At 45.3% G+C, this 24,266-nt stretch overlaps 1 protein-coding gene across 1 annotated transcript in view; it reads right to left on the reverse strand.

The window, feature by feature from the left end:
• The window catches only part of LOC137327064 (coagulation factor VII-like), a 62,486-nt gene extending 39,266 nt beyond the window's left edge, over positions 1-23,220 (reverse strand). Inside the window, exons 1-3 of the mRNA XM_067992472.1 lie at positions 23,139-23,220; positions 13,717-13,880; positions 7,115-7,139 (exon numbers count right to left, since the gene is read on the reverse strand). Coding sequence (XP_067848573.1) covers positions 7,115-7,139; positions 13,717-13,880; positions 23,139-23,208 — 259 coding nt within the window. The 5' untranslated portion in view covers positions 23,209-23,220. The remainder of the gene's footprint in view (positions 1-7,114; positions 7,140-13,716; positions 13,881-23,138) is intronic.
• Positions 23,221-24,266: the final 1,046 nt, after the last annotated feature.

Raw genomic sequence — 24,266 nt, forward strand, 5'->3', positions numbered from 1 at the left:
TGCTCAGTCCTACGCTGCTGCTGTGCCGAGACCTATCTCCGCTGGTGTTTGGGTTTTACTGTGACCTCCACCTCCACTTTCTGCTGGGTTGCCTCATTTCCACTGCCAGGCCTGCTTTGTTTTTACATGTTCAGTTTCCGCTCCATTACTGAGAATCTGCATTCACCGCTGAGCTTGCTCTGATCAACTCCTGCTGGCAGCCACCCAGCTCTCTGCCCATGTTCACCAAGTCTGCTCTGCTCTGTCCTGCTTTCAGAACTTTTCCGTTGCCCTTCGCTGGACACGGTGAATCGGTTCCTTGGGCTCCTCATCTCCGTGCAGCTGTTCCTCAAATCTGATCCTTTCGATTACCTGCTCCCCTCCCCTAGGTCCCTGATCTTCACTGCTCTTGCTCCCTGGGCTTCACTGCTCCTGCTCCCTGATTTTCACTCCTCCGGCTCCCTGATCTTCACTCCTCCTGCTCCCTGATCATCACTCCTCCGGCTCCCTGATCTTCACTCCTCCAGCTCCCTGGGCTTCACTGCTCCTGCTCCCTGATCTTCACTCCTCCGGCTCCCTGATCTTCACTCCTCCTGCTCCCTGATCTTCACTCCTCCTGCTCCCTGATCTTCACTGCTCCTGGTCCCTGGGCGTTACTCCTCCTGGTCCCTGGGCTTTACTCCTCCTGATCCCTGATCTTCACTCCTCCTGCTCCCTGATCTTCACTCCTCCTGCTCCCTGATTTTCACTCCTCCTACTCCCTGATCTTCACTCCTCCTGGTGCCTGGGCTTCACTCCTCCTGTTCCTTGAACTTCACTGCTCCTGGTCCCTGATCTTCACTCCTCCTGCTCCCTGATCTTCACTCCTCCTGCTCCCTGATCTTCACTGCTCCTGGTCCCTGATCTTCACTCCTCCTGCTCCCTGATCTTCACTGCTCCTGGTCCCTGGGCTTCACTCCTCCTGCTCCCTGATCTTCACTCCTCCCGCTCCCTGAACTTCACTGCTCCTGGTCCCTGATCTTCACTCCTCCTGCTCCCTGATCTTCACTCCTCCTGCTCCCTGATCTTCACTGCTCCTGGTCCCTGGGCTTCACTCCTCCTGCTCCCTGATCTTCACTCCTCCTGCTCCCTGATCTTCACTGCTCCTGGTCCCTGGGCTTCACTCCACCTGCTCCTCATCCTCTGCTGGGACACCAGATCTGCTGTTGTGGATTGTGAGCACCCAAGATCTCCACGTTCCTCTGTGGGACCCCAGGATCGACCTCTTCTGGCTCGTGGTCAAATCTCCGCTCCTCCTCGTCTCCTTCAATCCACTGCCAAGTCTCCACCAGTACCCAATTCGTGTTCACATTTTGGTTGCTGCCCTTGACCCAGGCCCATTCCGTTTAACTCCCTTCAGTGTTTTTTTTTATTTTGGTTCCCTGTTACTCCTCTATTTACTTTCACTCCCATCCCCTCATCCGGCCATGCCGCCTTCCATTTCTCTCCTTTCAGATACTTTGCCTGTCTCTCCCCCACAATCCCAACCCCATCCCCAATCCATCACTACTCCTCTGCCTTCCTACTCCGCTTCTCTCACCCCAGGCTTGAATCCCTTTTGAATAAGCTTACAGTTACCCTCTGGGCCTGTCTTAGGACTCTCTGACAGGCTCAGCACGCCTCCCGAGCCGGCCTCTTTACATTCAGAATCAACAAGGGGGCAGGCAATATTAGATTTAATAATGAGTAATGAGCCAGATTTAGTTAACAGTCTAATGGGGTGTGAACATTTATCTAACAGCGATCATATTATGATTGAGTTCAACGTTGTGTTTGAACGAGAGAAATCTGTATCAGCTATTAAGATTCTACATTTAGGTAAGGCTGACTTCAACGGGATGAGATAGAGACTGTTCACAGTAAATCTGTTAATGGGTAAAATGACGGAAGATCAGTGGGAGGTGTTCAAAAAAGAATTTAATGTGATACAGAACCGGTTTATACCCCTAAGGGGCAAGAGCTCCACTTGCCAAAAAAAAAGCCATCGACGACAAAAGAGATAAGGGACAACATAAAAGAGAAAGCATACAGAAATGAAAAAAATAGCACAGATCCTAGTGACTGGGAGATGAGTAAAGAGTGACAAAACAGATAGTGAGAGCTACAAAAAGGGAGTATGAAAAGAAACTTGCAAGGGATATCAAAATCAACACAAACATTTTTTACAATTATATTAGGAAAAAGAGGGTGGTCAAGAGCAATGTGGGCCCCTTAAAAACAGGTAATGGTGATATTGTAAATGAAAATAAGGAAAAGGCAGACACGTTAAATAATTACTTTGCATCAGTATTTACAGTAGAGGAAGAGGAAGGCATGCCGGACACCCCAAGGAAACTAATTTTGAATCAGGGATGGGGACTCACCATAATTAATGTAAGAAAATTAACAGTAATGAAGGAAATAATGGCACAAAAGAGTGACAAATCCCCAGGACCAGATGGTTTCCATCCCAGGGTTTTAAAGGAAGTAGGTGAGAACATTGCAGAAGCCCTAACTATAACTTTCCAAAGTTCTCTCGATTCAGGAACCGTTCCTTTAGATTGAAAAATTGTTCATGTCACTCTGCTATTTAAGAAAGGAGAGAGAGGGAAACCAGGGAATTATAGACCAGTTAGCCTAATATCTGTTGTGGGGAAATTACTAGAGTCTATAATTAAGGACAGAGTGACTGAACACATTGAACATTTTCCGTTGATCAGGGAGAGCCAGCGTGGATTTGTAAAGGGGAGGTCATGCCTGACAAACCTGATTGAATTTTTTGAAGAGTTGACTAAAGTGGTGGACAGGGGAATGTCTATGGATGTTATTTATATGGACTTCCAGAAGGCATTCGATAAAGTCCCTCATAAGAGATTGTTAGCTAAAGTTGAAGCTCATGGAATTGAGGGCAAATTATTGACCTGGTTAGGAAATTGACTGAGCAGCAGGAGACAGAGAGTAGGGATAATGGGCAGGTACTCAAATTGACAGGATGTGACTAGTGGTGTCCCACAGGGATCTGTGTTGGGGCCTCAACTATTCACTGTATTTATTAACGACTTCGATGACAGGATAGAGAGCCACATATCCAAGTTTGCTGATGATACAGCATTGTAAGCAATGTAGATGGAAGCATAAAATATTAATCGATTAAGTGAATGGGCAAAACTGTGGCAAATGGATTTCAGTGTAGGCAAGTGCGAGGTCATCCACTTTGGACCTAAAAAGGATAGATCAGAGTACTTTCTAAATGGTGAAAAGCTCTAAACAGTGGAGGTCCAAAGAGACTTAGGGGTCCATGTACATAGATCATTAAAATGTCATGGCCAGGTACAGAAAATAATCAAAAAGGCTAATGGAATGCTGGCCTTTATATCTGGAGGACTAGAATATAAGGGGGTAGAAGTTATGCTACAGCTATACAAAGCCCTGGTTAGACCACACCTGGAATACTGTGTTCAGTTCTGGGCACCGCACCTTAGGAAGGATATATTGGCCTTGGAGGGAGTGCTGCGTAGATTTACTAGAATGATACCTGGACTCCAAGGGTTAAATTACAAGGAGAGATTACACAAACTAGGGTTGTATTCCCTGGAATTTAAAAGATTAAGGGGTGATTTGATCGAAGTTTTCAAGATATTAAGGGGAACGGATAGGGTGGATAGAGAGAAACTATTTCCGCTGATTGGGGGGTCTAGGACTAGGGGACATAGCCTAAAAATTAGTGCCAGCACTTACACGATTGAAGTTAGGAAACACTCCTACACGCAAAGGGTGGTAGAAGTTTGGAACTCTCTTCCGTAAACAGCAGTTGATGTTAGCTCAATTGTTAATTTTAAATCTGAGATAGATAGCTTTTTGTTAACCAAAGGTATTAAGGAATATGGATCTAAATGGTACAATTATAAAGGGGTGTAGGAATAGAGAGGCCTGGGGGTGCACATATAAAAATCTTTGAAGGTGGCAGGACAAATTAAGAAGGCTGTTAAAAAAGCATATGCGATCCTGGGCTTTATTAATAGAGGCATAAAGTACAAAAGCAGGGAAGTTACGCTAAACCTTTATAAGACACTGGTTAGGCCTGAGCTGGAGTATTGTGTTCAATTCTGGGCACCACACTTTAGGAAGGATGTGGAGGTGCCGGTGATGGACTGGGGTTGACAAATGTAAGGAATCTTACAACACCAGGCTTGTGATTTTCAAATAAAACTGTTGGACTATAACCTGGTGTTGTAAGATTCCATACACTTTAGGAAGGATGTGAAGGCCTTAGAGAGGGTGCAGAAGAGATTCACCAGAATGGTGCCAGGGATGTGGGACTTCAGTTATGTGGAGAAGCTGGGATTGTTCTCCTTAGAACAGAGAAGGTTTAGGGGAGATTTGATAGAGGTGTTCAAAATCATGTATGGTTTTGTCAGAGTAAACAAGGAGAAACTGTTTCCAGTGGCAGACGGGTCAGTAACCAGAGAACACAGATTTACGGTGATCGGCAAAAGAGCCAGAGGCGAGATGGGGAAACGTTTTTTTAGCGCAGCGAGTTGTGATCTGGAATGCGCTGCCTGAAAGTGTCGTGGAGGCAGATTCAATAGTAACTTTCAAAAAGGAATTAGAACCATAGAACCACAGAAAAGATACAGCACAGAAGGGGGCCATTCGGCCCATTGTGTCCGCGCCGGCTTGAAGAACAACCAAGTGCCCATTCTAATCCCACCTTCCAGCACCCGATCCATAGCCCTGCAGCTTACAGCACTTTAGGTGCAGGTCCAGGTACTTTTTGAAGAGTTGAGGGTCCTTGCCTCTACCACCAATTCAGGGAGCGAATTCCATACACCCACCACCCTCTGGGTAAAAAAGTTTTTTCTCATGTCCCCTCTAATCCTTCTGCCAATCGGCTTAAATCTATCTCCTCTAGTTCTTCAACTCTCCGCTAGGGGAAACAGGTACTTCCTGTCTACTCTATCTGGGCCCCTCATAATTTTGTACACCTCAATCAAGTCACCCCTCAGCCTCCTCTGCTCCAAGGGAAACAACCCCAGCCTATCCAATCTCTCCTCATAGCTCCAATTTTCAAGCCCTGGCAACATTCTTGTAAATCTTCTCTGCACTCTCTCCAGAGCAATTACGTCCTTCCTGTAATGTGGTGACCAGAACTGCGCACAATACTCCAGCTGTGGCTTTACCAGCGTTTTATACAGTTCCATCATTTGATCCCTGCTTTTGTATTCTATACCTCGGCTAATAACGGAGAGCATTCCGTATGCCTTCTTCACAACCTTATCTACCTGTACTGCCACCTTCTGGGACCTGTGCACATGCACTCCAAGGTCTCTCACTTCCTCTACCCCTCTCAATATATTCCCATTTACTGCGTATTCCCTTTTACTGTTTGCCCTCCCTATGTGCATTACCTCACACTTCTCCGGGTTGAACTCCATTTGCCACTTTTCCGCCCACTCCACCAACCCATTGATATCTTCTTGGAGTCTACAATTAGGTAAATACTTGAAGGGCAAAAATTTATAGGGCTGTGGGGAAAGAACAGGGGAGTGGGACTAATTGGATAGCTCTTTCAAAGAGCCAGTACTGGCACAATGGGCCGAATGGCTTCCTTCTGTGCTGTGATGATTCTATGATTCTAGCAGGGACACTATAACTAACAGATAGGGCATCTGGGTCCTTAGTGAATGGCAGGACCAACAGCCTATCGCCTTAACCAATGAGATTGAGGAGGAAAGCTGTAGACTGCAGGAAGATATCAATGGACTGGTCAGATGGGCAGAAAATTGGCAAATGGAGAAGTGTGAGGTGAAGCATTTGGGGAGGGCAAACAAGGCAAGGGAATACACAATGAACGGGAGGATACTGAGAGGTGTAGAGGAAGTGAGGGACCTTGGAGTGCATGTCCACAGATCCCTGAAGGTAGCAGGACAGGTAGATAAGGTGGTTAAAAAGGCATACGGGATACTTTCCTTTACTAGCCGAGACATAGAATATAAGAGCAGGGAGGTTATGCTGGAACTGTATAAAACACTAGTTAGGCCACAGCTTGAGTACTGTGTACAGTTCTGGTCACCACATTATAGGAAAGATGTGATTGCACTAGAGAGGTTACAGAGGAAATTTACGAGGATGTTGCCAGGACTGGAGAATTTTAGCTATAAGGAAAGATTGGATAGGCTGGGGTTGTTTTCTTTGGAACAAAGGAGGCTGAGGGGAGATTTAATTGAGATAAAATTATAACGGGACCAGAGAGAGTGGATAGGAAGGACCTTAGCAGAGGGGTCTGTGACCAGGGACATAGATTTAAAGTAATTGGTAGAAGGATTAGACGGGAGCTGAGGAGAAATTTTTTCACCAGAGGGTGGTGGGGGTCTGGAACTCACTGCCTGAAAGGGTGGTAGAGGCAGAAACCCTTAAGCTGGAAAGCTCTTTTTTGGCCGGTGTGAACACCATGGGCCGAATGGCCTCCTTCTATGCTGTAACTTTCTATGATTCTATGGGTCTATGATTGAGAAAGAAACAGAGGAACGACGGAGAAGGAGGGAGAATTAGAGTCAAATCAGGTACAGAAAGAAAAAATAAAGAGGGAAAGAAAGATTGGATTAAGAGAGAGAGACAAAAGGCAGAAAGGTAAAGTAAGAAAAGAATTAAAAAATTAAAAATTTGACATTTTTAAAATCTCTAAGAACAATTTGCCACCTTAAGGAATGAGACTCCACAGTTTAAATGGTTCAATTTCTGGGCCAGAGAGGTTGGTCAGCATAGAATCAACAATTATCATGTCGTTAACAGGGTACTCGCGCTCTTAATCGCCAGCCCTAACTTTCTGTGGTGAGTTTAATGAGCAATTAATGTGCAAATCCAGCAAGTTCTTAAAAATAACGGGGAGGTTAGGGGCGAGATGCCGTTTGTGTGAAGCAAACAGAGGAGCAGCGTAAATCGCCCAGTGAGTTCCAGAGACTCACAACTCACAGTGTATCTCTTCATCCCCTGAACTTGCTGGTCGATTTACGCGTTAATAAGGGCCTGCGTCGTTAACACACCGTTATTTATCCAGCAAGATTTGGCCCAATCTGACCATTCATCTACCAATCCGAGAGAGCTCATCGAAACGTACCCTTGTAGATCTTCCAGAATTCCATCTAGGAAAAAATGAAGAAGAGCATTGCATAAATCACCTTGAACCAATATTTACATAAAGCTTAGATAATGGGAGAAGTAAAGACTAGTAGTGGCCCTATAATAAAGAGACAATAGGAGCTGCCATATCAACTGGAGAGCAATGGACTGAGTGTGTCCACAAGTATAAAGTGGAGCATCACTGGATGGGAGCACAAGTTGCTAAATTGCTACAATTGTATTATAGATCGACCTCCAACCGTAGTCCCTGTCTAGTGAGCCTTCACAGCACAAGCAACCCCTGCTGGGCAAAAATTATTTAAGTATGATAGTGATTCTCAGATCAAATGTGTTCCAACCTTTACACGAGCTCACCGTAAAAGGGGACAGCAGAATTGGGCCTCATTACTATTTAAACAACAGGATGTAACATGAAACAGGATCGCTCTCCCTGTCTGTCACATGTATGTGTATTGCAAACAACAAGTCACCATACCCGTATTTCCTGTACTTGGATCCAGTGACCCCTGCTGGAAGGGTCCCATGTCTGAGGACAGGGCAAATAACTGGTGTGAGAGTCAGAGATCAATGGGGAATTAGTGAATACAAGATAGTTGCGTTCAATGTCAGAATAGAAAGGGATAATGAGTCAAAGGGTGCTGGACTGGAAAAAGGCAGGTAAGTTCAGCGAGATAAGGGAACTGGTCCAAATTAACTGGGTTAGCAAACAGATCAGCAGTGGGAAATCTTCAAATATGAGATAGATAGAGTACAGAATTAATCTATTCCTATAAAAAGAAAAGAAAGAACTTGCATTTATATAGCGCCTTTCACGACCTCAGGATGTTCCAAAGCGCTTTACAGCCCATGCAGTACTTTTGAAGTGTAGTCACTGTTGTCATGTAGGAAACACGGCAGCCAATTTGCGCACAGCAAGATCCCACAAACAGCAATGCGATAATGACCAGATAATCTGTTTTAGTGATGTTGGTTGAGGGATAAATATTGGCCAGGACACAGGGGAGATCTTCCCCACTCTTCTTCGAAATAGTGCAATGGGATCCTTTATGTCTACCTGAGAGGCTGGACGGGGCCTTGGTTTAACGTCTCATTGGAAAGACTATAAAATATAAAGGGGGCTCTCTCAAAGAATACAGTTTAGTGGATAAAGTGAAACTTAAAAGGGAGATGTGTGATAAAGTTGGGGCTAATAATAAAAAAATAATCAAGAGGAATATAGAAAGTGTAGCAGAGAAGTGAAAAGGAAATAGGAAAAAAGTCTAGCAGGTTATATAAAATTAAATAGTAAGGCCTTTTATAAGAAAACAAGAAGTAAAATGCTAGTTAGAGAGGGCAGGACACTCAGGGAGGAAGGAGAGAGTGTAAGAGTAGAGGATGAAGGTGTGGAGAGATATTAAATATCCTAAATGAATGTAAAAGTGAGACTGTAGGTGTACGAGAGGAGGAAATGGAACAGTTCATCGAGATTACTATAAAAAAGGAATTGATTCTGAAAAAGGAGCAGAACTCAGGGTGGATCAGTCACTGGGCCCTGATGGCTGCACCCCAGGCTGTCCTGAGCTAAGTCCTGAGATGGACCAACTGTCAGCTGCACCATCTTGTGCTGTTGTATGAGCAGCCGGGCTCTGCCTCTTTTCTGCGACATCCACAGGCATCTGAGGGGGTTGGCAGGAGGGCACGTTTCAGAAACAGCATCATCATGTGGGCACATTCCTTATACTGACCACTAGCTCTGCATGGACACTGATCTAGGTAGCACTCTCGCCTCTGAGTCAGAAGGTCATGGGTTACAAGTCCCACTCCAGAGACTTGAGCACATAATCCAGGCTGACACTCCAGTGCAGTACTGAGGGAGAGCTGCACTGTCAGAGGTGCCATCTTTTGGATGAGATGTTAAACCGAGGCCCTGTCTCCCTCTCAGGTAGACGTAAAAGATCCCAAGGCATTATTTTGAAGAAGAGCAAGAGAGTTCTCTCCGGTTTTGTAGCAAATATTTATCCCTCAACCAATATCATTAAAACAGATTATCTGGTCATTATCATATTGCTGTTTGTGGGATCTTGCTGTGCACAAATTGGCTGCCGCGTTTCCTACATTACAACAGTGACTACAGTTCAAAAATACTTCATTGGGTGTAAAGCATTTTGGGACATCCTGAGGTCATGAAAGGCACTATATGAATGGAAGTCCTTATTTTTTTTCTTTTTAAATGAGAAAAGGAAAATAGAAAATATTAAATAAAATGGAAATAGGGAGAACATGGGAAGAAGAGGAGAGTGAGACAGAGTCTGAAACTGATATGAAACACAGAATATTGGAAAAATGCAGCAGGTCTGTGAGCAACTGAAGAGTGAATTCAAAAATTGCAGACGACACCAAATTGGGGGATATAGATAATACTGAGGAGGACTGCGACAAAATACAGGAAGACATTAATAAACTTGCAGAATGGGTGTATAATTGGCAAATTAATTTCAATATAGATAAGTGTGAGATATTACATTTTGGTAGGAAGAATAAGGAGGCCACATATTGCTTGGATAATAAGAGTTTAAATGGGGTAAAGGAGCAAAGGGATCTAGGGGTACAGATACACAAATTACTAAAAGTAGCAGCACAGGTTAATAAGGTCAAAAAAAGCAAATCAAGCACTGGGGTTCAATTCTAGAGGTCTAGAATTGAAAAGCAGAGAAGTTATGTTAAACTTGTATAGAATCTTGGTTCGACCACACTGAGTACTGTGCACAGGTCTGGTCTCCATATTATAAAAAGGATATAGAGGCACAGGAGAAGATGCAAAAAAGATTTACTGAGATGATCCCAGAACTGAGAGGTTATATACATCAGGAAAGATTGAACAGGCTGGGTCTTTTTTCTCCAGAAAAAAGATTGAGGGGTGGCCTAATGGAGCTCTTTAAGATTATGAAGGGGTTTGATAGGGTAGACGTAGAGAAAACGTTTCCACTTGTGGGGAGACCAGAACTAGGGGCCACAAATATAAGATAGTCACTAATAAATCCAATAGAGAATTCAGGAGAAACTTCTTTACCCAGAGTGTGGTGAGAATGTGGAATTCACTACCACATGGTTGAGGCGACTAGCATTGATGCATTGAAGGGGAAGCTAGATAAACACATGAGGGAGAAAGGAATAGAACGATATGCTGATAGGGTGAGATGAAGTGGGGCGGGAGGAGGCTCGTGTGGAGCATAAACACCGGCATAGAGCAGTTGGGCCGAATGGCCTGTTTCTGGCTGTACATTCCATGTAATTCCATGAATTGACAGGTTAATGGTAGGAACATAGGAACATAGGAACAGGAGTAGGCCATTCAGCCCCTCGTACCTGCTCCGCCACTTGATAAGATCATGGCTGATCTGTGATCTAACTCCATATACCTGCCTTTGGCCCATATCCCTTAATACCTTTGGTTGCCAAAAAGCTATCTATCTCAGATTTAAATTTAGCAATTGAGCTAGTATCAATTGCCGTTTGCGGAAGAGAGTTCCAAACTTCTACCACCCTTTGTGTGTAGAAACGTTTTCTAATCTCGCTCCTGAAAGGTCTGGCTCTAATTTTTAGACTGTGCCCCCTACTCCTAGAATCCCCAACCAGCGGAAATAGTTTCTCTCTATCCACCCTATCCGTTCCCCTTAATATCTTATAAACTTCGATCAGATCACCCCTTAACCTTCGAAACTCCAGAGAATACAACCCCAATTTGTGTAATCTCTCCTCGTAACTTAACCCTTGAAGTCCGGGTATCATTCTAATAAACCCACGCTGCACTCCCTCCAAGGCCAATATGTCCTTCCGAAGGTGCGGTGCCCAGAACTGCTCACAGTACTCCAGGTGCGGTCTAACCAGGGTTTTGTATAGCTGCAGCATAACTTCTGCCCCCTTGTACTCCAGTCCTCTGGATATAAAGGCCATCATTCCATTAGCCTTATTGATTATTTTCTGCACCTGTTCATGACACTTCAATGATCTATGTACCTGAACACCTAAGTCCCTTTGGACATCCACAGTTTTTAACTTTTTACCATTTAGAAAGTACCCTGTTCTATCTTTTTTTGATCCAAAGTGGATGACCTCACATTTGTCTACATTGAATTCCATTTGCCACAGTTTTGCCCATTCACTTAATCTATCAATATCGCTTTGTAATTTTATGTTTTCATCTACACTGCTTACAATGCCACCAATCTTTGTGTCATCGGCAAACTTAGATATGAGACTTTCTATGCCTTCATCTAAGTCGTTAATAAATATTGTGAATAATTGAGGCCCCAAGACAGATCCCTGCGGGACTCCACTAGTCACATCCTGCCAATGTGAGTACCTACCCATTATCCCTACTCTCTGTCGCCTTTCGCTCAGCCAATTTCCGAACCAAGTCCGTACTTTTCCCTCGATTCCATGGGCTTCCAACTTAGCTAACAGTCTCTTATGTGGGACCTTATCAAATGCCTTCTGGAAGTCCATATAAATAACATCCATTGACATTCCCCTGTCCACTACTTTAGTCACCTCTTCAAAAAATTCAATCAGGTTTGTCAGGCACGACCTGCCTTTCACAAATCCATGCTGGCTCTCTCTGATTAACTGAAAATTCTCGAGGTGTTCAGTCACCCTATCCTTAATTATAGACTCCAGCATTTTCCCCACAACAGATGTTAGGCTAACTGGTCTATAATTCCCCGGCTTCCCTCTCTCTCCTTTCTTAAAAAGCGGAGTGACATGTGCAATTTTCCAATCTAGAGGGACAGTTCCTAAATCTAGAGAACTTTGAAAGATTATAGTTTGGAGTGTAGCCGTGCATCGGAGCATTGTTGACAAAGCGTCTCAACTGAAAACCTTTGCCATTTCTTATCTCGGGTCTTCACCGGCCTGTTGTGTGTCCCCATCATCTGCAGTTCGAATCTCCAGAATCTGTTTTTCTAACCTTTCTATACCCAGTTTCGGTAATTAGTCAGAAAGCTCAGCAGCATCAGAAGGACTCTGAAAACAAACGGGCAGCCTGGAGGGGAGGGAACTCCCTGGAGTTGCTGCAATGTAAACTGAGCTGCAGCTCAGACCCAAAGCAACGAGAGGCAAAAGGCAGATTATCAGAATTTTTAATAAAAAAGGCATAAGTCTAAATTGCAGAATTCATCAAGTGCGAACAGTTTCAATTCAATGGTAACGTCGCAATAAAATCATTGTCCAGTTTGGCGCTTAACTTGAATTCACCATTGCAACTTTATTAAGGATTGGTCTGTGAGGGAGTTAAGGGGTTCAGACTATAGACTGGGGTGTCAGAGAGTAAAGGGGTTCAGACTATAGACTGGGGTGTGAGGGGGTAAAGGGGTTCAGACTATAGACTGGGGTGTGAGGGGGTAAAGGGGTTCCGGCTATAGACTGGGGTGTGAGGGGGTAAAGGGGTTCAGACTATAGACTGGGGTGTGAGGGGGTAAAGGGGTTCCGGCTATAGACTGGGGTGTGAGGGGGTAAAGGGGTTCAGACTATAGACTGGGGTGTGAGGGGGGTAAAGGGGTTCAGACTATAGACTGGGGTATGAGGGGGTAAAGGGGCTCAGACTATAGACTGGGGTGTGAGGGGGTAAAGGGGTTCCGGCTATAGACTGGGGTGTGAGGGGGTAAAGGGGTTCAGACTATAGACTGGGGTGTGAGGGGGGTAAAGGGGTTCAGACTATAGACTAGGGTATGAGGGAGTAAAAGGGTTCAGACTATAGACTGGGGTGTGAGGGGGTAAAGGGGCTCAGACTATAGACTGGGGTGTGAGGGGGTAAAGGGGTTCAGATTATAGACTGGGGTGTGAGGGGGTAAAGGGGCTCAGACTATAGACTGGGGTGTGAGGGGGTAAAGGGGTTCAGACTATAGACTGGGGTGTGAGGGGGTAAAGGGGTTCCGGCTATAGACTGGGGTATGAGGGGGTAAAGGGGCTCAGACTATAGACTGGGGTGTGAGGGGGTAAAGGGGTTCCGGCTATAGACTGGGGTATGAGGGGGTAAAGGGGCTCAGACTATAGACTGGGGTGTGAGGGGGTAAAGGGGTTCAGACTATAGACTGGGGTGTGAGGGGGTAAAGGGGTTCAGACTATAGACTGGGGTGTGAGGGGGTAAAGGGGCTCAGACTATAGACTGGGGTGTGAGGGGGTAAAGGGGTTCAGACTATAGACTGGGGTGTGAGGGGGTAAAGGGGTTCAGACTATAGACTGGGGTGTGAGGGGGTAAAGGGGCTCAGACTATAGACTGGGGTGTGAGGGGGTAAAGGGGTTCAGACTATAGACTGGGGTGTGAGGGGGTAAAGGGGTTCAGATTATAGACTGGGGTGTGAGGGGGTAAAGGGGTTCAGACTATAGACTGGGGTGTGAGGGGGTAAAGGGGTTCAGACTATAGACTGGGGTGTGAGGGGGTAAAGGGGTTCAGACTATAGACTGGGGTGTGAGGGGGTAAAGGGGTTCAGACTATAGACTGGGGTGTGAGGGAATGATTCAGATTACAGATTGGGATTTGACAGAGGGGCTGGGCTAAGCCGAAACACAGCGAGATACTTCAGTAGAACTAATGACACTTACGGTTCTCTGGTCATTTTCAAACACTTCCCTCGCTTCTTCGTACGAGCATTCCTCCTCGATACACTCCCGCTGAACGGAACCTCTTTTCAGCTCTTCCAGTCCCGAGTTAGCCCGTCTCTCTCTTTGTAATAGAAGTCTGGTGGCCTCTGTCTCTTTCAGGAAGACTAGATGGGACAGATCTCAATGGATACATCAGCAGAAAAACAGATTCAACACACCAGTATCTGGTACATTCGCGCCAGACAAGTGCCAGGCAATGACCATCTCCAACAAGGGGGAGTCTAACCACCTCCCTTTGACATTCAACGGTATTACCATCGCCGAATCCCCCACCATCAACATCCTGGGGGTCACCATTGACCAGAAACTTATCTGGACCAGCCATATAAATACAGTGGCTACAAGAGCAGGTCAGAGGCTGGGTATTCTGCAGCAAGTGACTCACCTCCTGACTCCCCAAAGCCTTTCCACCAGCTACAAGGCACAAGTCAGGAGTGTGATGGAATACTCTCCACTTGCCTGGATGAGTGCAGCTCCAACAACACTCAAGAAGCTCGATACCATCCAGGACAAAGCAGCCCGCTGGATTGGCACCCCATCCACCACCCTAAACATTCACTCCCTTCACCACCGGCGCACTGTGGCTGCAGTGTGTACCATCCATAGGATGCACTGCAGCAACTCGTCAAGGCTTCTTCGACAGCACCTCCCAAACCCGTGACCTCTACCACCTAGAAGGTCAAGGGCAGCAGGCACATGGGAACAACACCACCTGCACGTTCCCCTCCAAGTCACACACCATCCCGACTTGGAAATATATCGTCGTTCCTTCATCGTCACTGGAATCCTGGAACTCCCTTCCTAACAGCACTGTGGGAGAACCGTCACCTCACGGACTGCAGCGGTTCAAGAAGGTGGCTCACCACCACCTTCTCAAGGGCAATTAGGGATGGGCAATAAATGCTGGCAGCGACGCCCACATCCCATGAATGAATAAAAAAAAAACACTGAACCACTTTTGACAATACTGCTATTTAGATAAAAGTGTTGGACATTTGTATAAATATATCAGTATGTTTGATAACTAATATTTCAAGATTGCTACTTTAGTGCAATTTGTTGTGTATTATGGGCAGGTTTATGTTGTGAACACACAACCAGTGTTGGATTGACAAAACCTCATCAATATCAGAAGGTTCCCTACAACCGAGGGTGAGATGAGAATGACACCCCATCAGGCTGGAGTAAGGTTTGATCGAAGGTCCATTGATCAATTCAGTACCCCAGTCCTTGAAAGATCACAACTTATTCTATCAATAAGTAGCACAATCAGCCATGCTTGGGATACATGAGGGATCAGAAAAAGGCCCTCCCTGTCCAGAATACACAGTCACTCCACTATCAGGACTCTTTGAAGGCTCTCTCTATACTTCAGCAAAATGCTCCTGGTAGAATTACATTGCCAATTCTTCTCTACATTTGTGTTACACGAACATGGTGTTGGAATGTGCCAATCTACCTAGGTCTCACTGTGACAACCCATCTATCCACTTATACAGATCTCTCTGTGCCAACCCATCTATCCACTTATACAGATCTCTCTGTGCCAACACATCCATCCACTTATACAGATCTCACTGTGCCAACCCATCTATCCACTTATACAGATCTCTCTGTGCCAACACATCTATCCACTTATAGAGATCTCTCTGTGCCAACCCATCTATCCACTTATACAGATCTCTCTGTGCCAACCCATCTATCCACTTATACAGATCTCTCAGTGCCAACACATCCATCCACTTATACAGATCTCTCTGTGCCAACCCATCTATCCACTTATACAGATCTCTCTGTGCCAACCCATCTATCCACTTATACAGATCTCACTGTGCCAACCCATCTATCCACTTATACAGATCTCTCTATGCCAACCCATCTATCCACTTATACAGTTCTCTCTGTACCAACCCATCTATCCACTTATACAGATCTCTCTGTACCAACCCATCTATCCACTTATACAGATCTCTCTGTGCCAACCCATCTATCCACTTATACAGATCTCTCTGTGCCAACCCATCTATCCACTTATACAGATCTCTCTGTGCCAACCCATCTATCCACTTATACAGATCTCTCTGTGCCAACACATCCATCCACTTATACAGATATCACTGTGCCAACCCATCTATCCACTTATACAGATCTCTCTGTGCCAACCCATCTATCCACTTATACAGATCTCTCTGTACCAACTCATCTATCCACTTATACAGATCTCTCTGTGCCAACCCATCTATCCACTTATACAGATCTCTCTGTGCCAACACATCCATCCACTTATACAGATATCACTGTGCCAACCCATCCATCCACTTATACAGATCTCTCTGTGCCAACCCATCTATCCAGTTATACAGATATCACTGTGCCAACCCATCCATCCACTTATACAGATCTCTCTGTGCCAACCCATCTATCCACTTATACAGATCTCTCTGTACCAACCCATCTATCCACTTATACAGATCTCTCTGTGCCAACCCATCTATCCACTTATACAGATCTCTCTGTGCCAACACATCCATCCACTTATACAGATATCACTGTGCCAACCCATCTATCCACTTATACAGATCTCTCTGTGCCAACCCATCTATCCACTTATACAGATCTCTCTGTAACAACTCATCTATCCACTTATACAGATCTCTCTGTGCCAACCCATCTATCCACTTATACAGATCTCTCTGTGCCAACACATCCATCCACTTATACAGATATCACTGTGCCAACCCATCCATCCACTTATACAGATCTCTCTGTGCCAACCCATCTATCCAGTTATACAGATATCACTGTGCCAACCCATCCATCCACTTATACAGATCTCTCTGTGCCAACCCATCTATCCACTTATACAGATCTCACTGTGCCAACCCATCTATCCACTTATACAGATCTCTCTGTGCCAACACATCTATCCACTTATACAGATCTCTCTGTGCCAACCCATCCATCCACTTATACAGATCTCTCTGTGCCAACCCATCTATCCACTTATACAGATCTCACTGTGCCAACCCATCTATCCACTTATACAGATCTCTCTGTGCCAACCCATCTATCCACTTATAGAGATCTCTCTGTGCCAACCCATCCATCCACTTATACAGATCTCTCTGTGCCAACACATCTATCCACTTATACAGATCTCACTGTGCCAACCCATCTATCCACTTATACAGATCTCTCTGTGCCAACCCATCTATCCACTTATAGAGATCTCTCTGTGCCAACCCATCCATCCACTTATACAGATCTCTCTGTGCCAACACATCTATCCACTTATACAGATCTCACTGTGCCAACCCATCTATCCACTTATACAGATCTCTCTGTGCCAACCCATCTATCCACTTATACAGATCTCTCTGTGCCAACCCATCTATCCACTTATACAGATCTCTCTGTGCCAACCCATCTATCCACTTATACAGATCTCTCTGTGCCAACCCATCTATCCACTTATACAGATCTCTCTGTGCCAACCCATCTATCCACTTATACAGATCTCTCTGTGCCAACCCATCTATCCACTTATACAGATCTCACTGTGCCAACCCATCTATCCACTTATACAGATCTCTCTGTGCCAACCCATCTATCCACTTATAGAGATCTCTCTGTGCCAACCCATCCATCCACTTATACAGATCTCTCTGTGCCAACCCATCTATCCACTTATACAGATCTCACTGTGCCAACCCATCTATCCACTTATACAGATCTCTCTGTGCCAACCCATCTATCCACTTATACAGATCTCTCTGTGCCAACCCATCTATCCACTTATACAGATCTCTCTGTGCCAACCCATCTATCCACTTATACAGATCTCTCTGTGCCAACCCATCTATCCACTTATACAGATCTCTCTGTGCCAACCCATCTATCCACTTATACAGATCTCTCTGTGCCAACCCATCTATCCACTTATACAGATCTCACTGTGCCAACCCATCCATCCACTTATACAGATCTCACTGTGCCAACCCATCTATCCACTTATACAGATATCACTGTGCCAACCCACCTATCCACTTATACAGTTCTCTCTGTGCCAACCCATCCATCCACTTATACAGATCTCACTGTGCCAACCCATCTATCCACTTATACAGTTCTCTCTGTGCCAACCCATCTATCCACTTATACAGTTCTCTCTGTGCCAACCCATCAATCCACTTATACAGATCTCACTGTGCCAACCCATCCATCCACTTATACAGATCTCACTGTGCCAACCCATCTATCCACTTATACAGATATCACTGTGCCAACCCATCCATCCACTTATACAGATCTCTCTGTGCCAACCCATCCATCCACTTATACAGTTCTCTCTGTGCCAACCCATCTATCCACTTATAGAGATCTCTCTGTGCCAACCCATCCATCCACTTATACAGTTCTCTCTGTGCCAACCCATCTATCCACTTATAGAGATCTCTCTGTGCCAACCCATCCATCCACTTATACAGATCTCTCTGTCCAACCCATCTATCCACTTATAGAGATCTCTCTGTGTCAACCCATCCATCCACTTATACAGTTCTCTCTGTGCCAACCCATCTATCCACTTATACAGATCTCTCTGTGCCAACCCATCTATCCACTTATACAGATCTCTCTGTGCCAACCCATCCATCCACTTATACAGTTCTCTCTGTGCCAACCCATCCATCCACTTATACAGATCTCACTGTGCCAACCCATCCATCCACTTATACAGATCTCTCTGTGCCAATGCATCAATCCACTTATACAGTTCTCTCTGTGCCAACCCATCTATCCACTTATACAGATCTCTCTGTGCCAATGCATCAATCCACTTATACAGTTCTCTCTGTGCCAACCCATCCATCCACTTATACAGATCTCTCTGTGCCAATGCATCAATCCACTTATACAGTTCTCTCTGTGCCAACCCATCCATCCACTTATACAGATCTCTCTGTGCCAATGCATCAATCCACTTATACAGATCTCTCTGTGCCAATGCATCAATCCACTTATACAGTTCTCTCTGTGCCAACCCATCCATCCACTTATACAGATCTCTCTGTGCCAATGCATCAATCCACTTATACAGTTCTCTCTGTGCCAACCCACCTATCCACTTATACAGATCTCTCTGTGCCAATGCATCAATCCACTTATACAGATCTCTCTGTGCCAATGCATCAATCCACTTATACAGATCTCTCTGTGCCAATGCATCAATCCACTTATACAGATCTCTCTGTGCCAACCCACCTATCCACTTATACAGATCTCTCTGTGCCAATGCATCAATCCACTTATACAGTTCGCTCTGTGCCAACCCATCTATCCACTTATACAGATCTCTCTGTGCCAATGCAACAATCCACTTATACAGATCTCACTGTGCCAACCCATCTATCCACTTATACAGATCTCACTGTGCCAACCCATCTATCCACTTATACAGATCTCACTGTGCCAACCCATCTATCCACTTATACAGATCTCTCTGTGCCAGCCCATCTATCCACTTATACAGATATCACTGTGCCAACCCATCTATCCACTTATACAGATCTCACTGTGCCAACCCATCTATCCACTTATACAGATCTCACTGTGCCAACCCATCTATCCACTTATACAGATCTCTCTGTGCCAACCCATCTATCCACTTATACAGATCTCACTGTGCCAACCCATCTATCCACTTATACAGATCTCTCTGTGCCAACCCATCTATCCACTTATACAGATCTCACTGTGCCAACCCATCTATCCACTTATACAGATCTCACTGTGCCAACCCATCTATCCACTTATACAGATATCACTGTGCCAACCCATCTATCCACTTATACAGATCTCACTGTGCCAACCCATCTATCCACTTATACAGATCTCTCTGTGCCAACCCATCTATCCACTTATACAGATCTCACTGTGCCAACCCATCTATCCACTTATACAGATATCACTGTGCCAACCCATCTATCCACTTATACAGATCTCTCTGTGCCAACCCATCTATCCACTTATACAGATATCACTGTGCCAACCCATCTATCCACTTATACAGATCTCTCTGTGCCAACCCATCTATCCACTTATACAGATATCACTGTGCCAACCCATCTATCCACTTATACAGATCTCTCTGTGCCAACCCATCCATCCACTTATACAGATCTCTCTGTGCCAACCCATCTATCCACTTATACAGATCTCACTGTGCCAACCCACCTATCCACTTATACAGATCTCTCTGTGCCAACCCATCTATCCACTTATACAGATCTCACTGTGCCAACCCATCTATCCACTTATACAGAACTCTCTGTGCCAACCCATCTATCCACTTATACAGATCTCTCTGTGCCAACCCATCTATCCACTTATACAGATCTCACTGTGCCAACCCATCTATCCACTTATACAGAACTCTCTGTGCCAACCCATCTATCCACTTATACAGATCTCTCTGTGCCAACCCATCTATCCACTTATACAGATCTCACTGTGCCAACCCATCTATCCACTTATACAGAACTCTCTGTGCCAACCCATCTATCCACTTATACAGATCTCTCTGTGCCAACCCATCTATCCACTTATACAGATCTCTCTGTGCCAACCCATCTATCCACTTATACAGTTCTCTCTGTGCCAACCCATCTATCCACTTATACAGTTCTCTCTGTGCCAACCCATCCATCCACTTATACAGATCTCTCTGTGCCAACCCACCTATCCACTTATACAGAACTCTCTGTGCCAACCTATCTATCCACTTATACAGATCTCTCTGTGCCAACCCATCTATCCACTTATACAGATCTCTCTGTGCCAATGCATCAATCCACTTATACAGATCTCTCTGTGCCAACCCATCTATCCACTTATACAGATCTCACTGTGCCAACCCATCTATCCACTGATACAGATCTCTCTGTGCCAACCCATCTATCCACTTATACAGATATCACTGTGCCAACCCATCCATCCACTTATACAGATCTCACTGTGCCAACCCATCTATCCACTTATACAGATCTCTCTGTGCCAACCCATCCATCCACTTATACAGATCTCTCTGTGCCAACCCACCTATCCACTTATACAGATCTCACTGTGCCAACCCATCTATCCACTTATACAGATATCACTGTGCCAACCCATCTATCCACTTATACAGATCTCTCTGTGCCAACCCATCTATCCACTTATACAGATCTCTCTGTGCCAACCCATCTATCCACTTATACAGTTCTCTCTGTGCCAACCCATCTATCCACTTATACAGATCTCACTGTGCCAACCCATCTATCCACTGATACAGATCTCTCTGTGCCAACCCATCTATCCACTTATACAGATATCACTGTGCCAACCCATCCATCCACTTATACAGATCTCACTGTGCCAACCCATCTATCCACTTATACAGATCTCTCTGTGCCAACCCATCCATCCACTTATACAGATCTCTCTGTGCCAACCCACCTATCCACTTATACAGATCTCACTGTGCCAACCCATCTATCCACTTATACAGATATCACTGTGCCAACCCATCTATCCACTTATACAGATCTCTCTGTGCCAACCCATCTATCCACTTATACAGATCTCTCTGTGCCAACCCATCTATCCACTTATACAGTTCTCTCTGTGCCAACCCATCTATCCACTTATACAGATCTCTCTGTGCCAACCCATCCATCCACTTATACAGATATCACTGTGCCAACCCATCTATCCACTTATACAGTTCTCTCTGTGCCAACCCATCTATCCACTTATACAGATCTCTCTGTGCCAACCCATCCATCCACTTATACAGATCTCTCTGTGCCAACCCATCTATCCACTTATACAGATCTCTCTGTGCCAACCCATCTATCCACTTATACAGTTCTCTCTGTGCCAACCCATCTATCCACTTATACAGATCTCTCTGTGCCAACCCATCTATCCACTTATACAGATCTCTCTGTGCCAACCCATCTATCCACTTATACAGATCTCTCTGTGCCAACCCATCCATCCACTTATACAGATCTCTCTGTGCCAACCCATCCATCCACTGATACAGATCTCTCTGTGCCAACCCATCCATCCACTTATACAGATCTCTCTGTGCCAACCCATCTATCCACTTATACAGATCTCTCTGTGCCAACCCATCCATCCACTTATACAGATCTCTCTGTGCCAACCCATCTATCCACTTATACAGATCTCTCTGTGCCAACCCATCCATCCACTTATACAGATCTCTCTGTGCCAACCCATCCATCCACTTATACAGATCTCTCTGTGCCAACCCATCTATCCACTTATACAGATCTCATTGTGCCAACCCATCCATCCACTTATACAGATCTCTCTGTGCCAACCCATCTATCCACTTATACAGATCTCATTGTGCCAACCCATCCATCCACTTATACAGATCTCTCTGTGCCAATCTATCTATTCATTGGATTTTTCAGTTATTTTGGTACATCACTGTTGAATTGCTGATTGCAGGATTTCTAATTGATAGATTGGTTTGCTCGATTTCTGAGTGCAGGATTTGTAAAAGTGCTACAGTTGAAAATCAGAAAATGTGAATTCCTGTGGGTGCCCCTTTCTATCTGTTATTTGGAGGTGGTAGACAATGCAAGGCAAAGTTCACTTGTAGTAGAGACGGACTGCCCACATCCACTCTTACAAGGCATCATACACCCCAGTGGATCTCATCTACCTCCTTTCAATGGCCTTGACATCCTTCCTAAAGAATAAAACATACAATCTCACTTATAGGGGACACAATCCCATTTATCACGGACACAACCCTGCTTATGAAGGACGCTGCCTGTTTTTGAAGGATGCAATCACACTTACAAATGGACGCAACCTCGTTTACAGTGGAAATTATCCCATTTATGGTGCGCACAATCCTGATTAAAATTGACTCAATCCCGTTTACGATGGGCGCTTTACGGTCGACTCAAACTCATTTACTGTTCGACTCAATCCCATTTACTGTTCGACTCAAACCCATTAACGGTTCGACTCAAACCCATTTACGCTGGACTCAAGCCCATTTATGCTGGACTCAAGCCCATTTACGCCCACTTATGGTGGACTCAAACCTATTGGTGGTGGACTCAATCCCTTTTATGGTGGACTGTATCCCGTTTACGATGTGCACTATCCCGTTGCTGGCAGCAACTTCACCAGCAACTGCAGCCTACTGTCCTTTCAGAATCAATTAAATTATTGCAACACCGGGAGCAAGCACATCAGCAATGTTTCACACTCATTGGATTAAATGAAACTTGACAGCAAACTGCAGAGCCCTAGGCTACGAATGAATAACATACCTGCAGAATGTGTAACAGAGAACAGCTGAAGGACACAGGAAAGTAGCACACTGATGTGAAAAGGAGCCATGTTCAGATTGACAAAGCCCGTTCTGCTGAAGATTAGAGCACAAAAATAAACAGAAATCTCGCGGGCAAAGTACAGAGGGGAGGCTTTGCCCAAGCACACACTGACCTGATAGTACACTTAACCCTAACAGGTCCTGACAGTGGTTTGTGCTCTATCTTACAGGACCATATAGTAGAGATATCTTCCCCCCCTCCTCCATCCTCACCAACAAGTGCGAGGAGCTCATGAACTACTTTGTCACTAAGATCGCGACCATCCGACCAGCTGCCTCTGTTGCTTCCCCCCTTTCCCTTCCTTCCCCCCATGCTGGCTGACTTTGTACATGGATCCCTCTCCTCAGGTACAGTCACTCCACTTTTTAACACCACCATCACCCCCTTCCTCAAAAATCCCACCCTCGACCCCTCTGTCCTCGAAAACCACAAACTCCGTACCTTCACCACCAATTCCATCTATTTCCACCGCTACTGTCTCAGGTTGAACCAGACTGTTTGCAACCTCGGAGGCCTATTTGTTCCCAAGTTGGGTTCCTGACCCCATATCCTCTCTATCACAAAAGCTGCCTACCTCCACCTTTGTAACATCATCTGCCTCGGCCCCAGCTTCAGCCCATCTCCTGCTAAACCCCTCATCTTTTACATCCACCTGAGAGGGCAGATGGGGCCTCGGTTTAACATCTCATCTGAAAGACAGGACCTCTGACAGTGCAGCACTCCCTCAGTACTGCAGTGGAGTGTCAGCCTGGATTATGGGCTCAAGTCCCTGGAGTCGGGCTTGAACCCACCATCTTCTGACTCAGAGGCGAGAGTGCTACCTAGATTAGGGTTTTTTTTATTCGTTCATGGGATGTGGGCGCCGCTGGCGAGGCCGGCATTTATTGCCCATCCCTAATTGCCCTTGAGAAGGTGGTGGTGAGCCGCCTTCTTGAACCGCTGCAGATCGTGTGGTGAAGGTTCTCCCACAGTGCTGTTACGAAGGGAGTTCCAGGATTTTGACCCAGCGACGATGAAGGAACAACGATATATTTCCAAGTCGGGATGGTTTGTGACTTGGAGGGG

Source organism: Heptranchias perlo, chromosome 11 (genome assembly GCF_035084215.1).
Source record: "Heptranchias perlo isolate sHepPer1 chromosome 11, sHepPer1.hap1, whole genome shotgun sequence".
NCBI lineage: Eukaryota > Metazoa > Chordata > Chondrichthyes > Hexanchiformes > Hexanchidae > Heptranchias > Heptranchias perlo.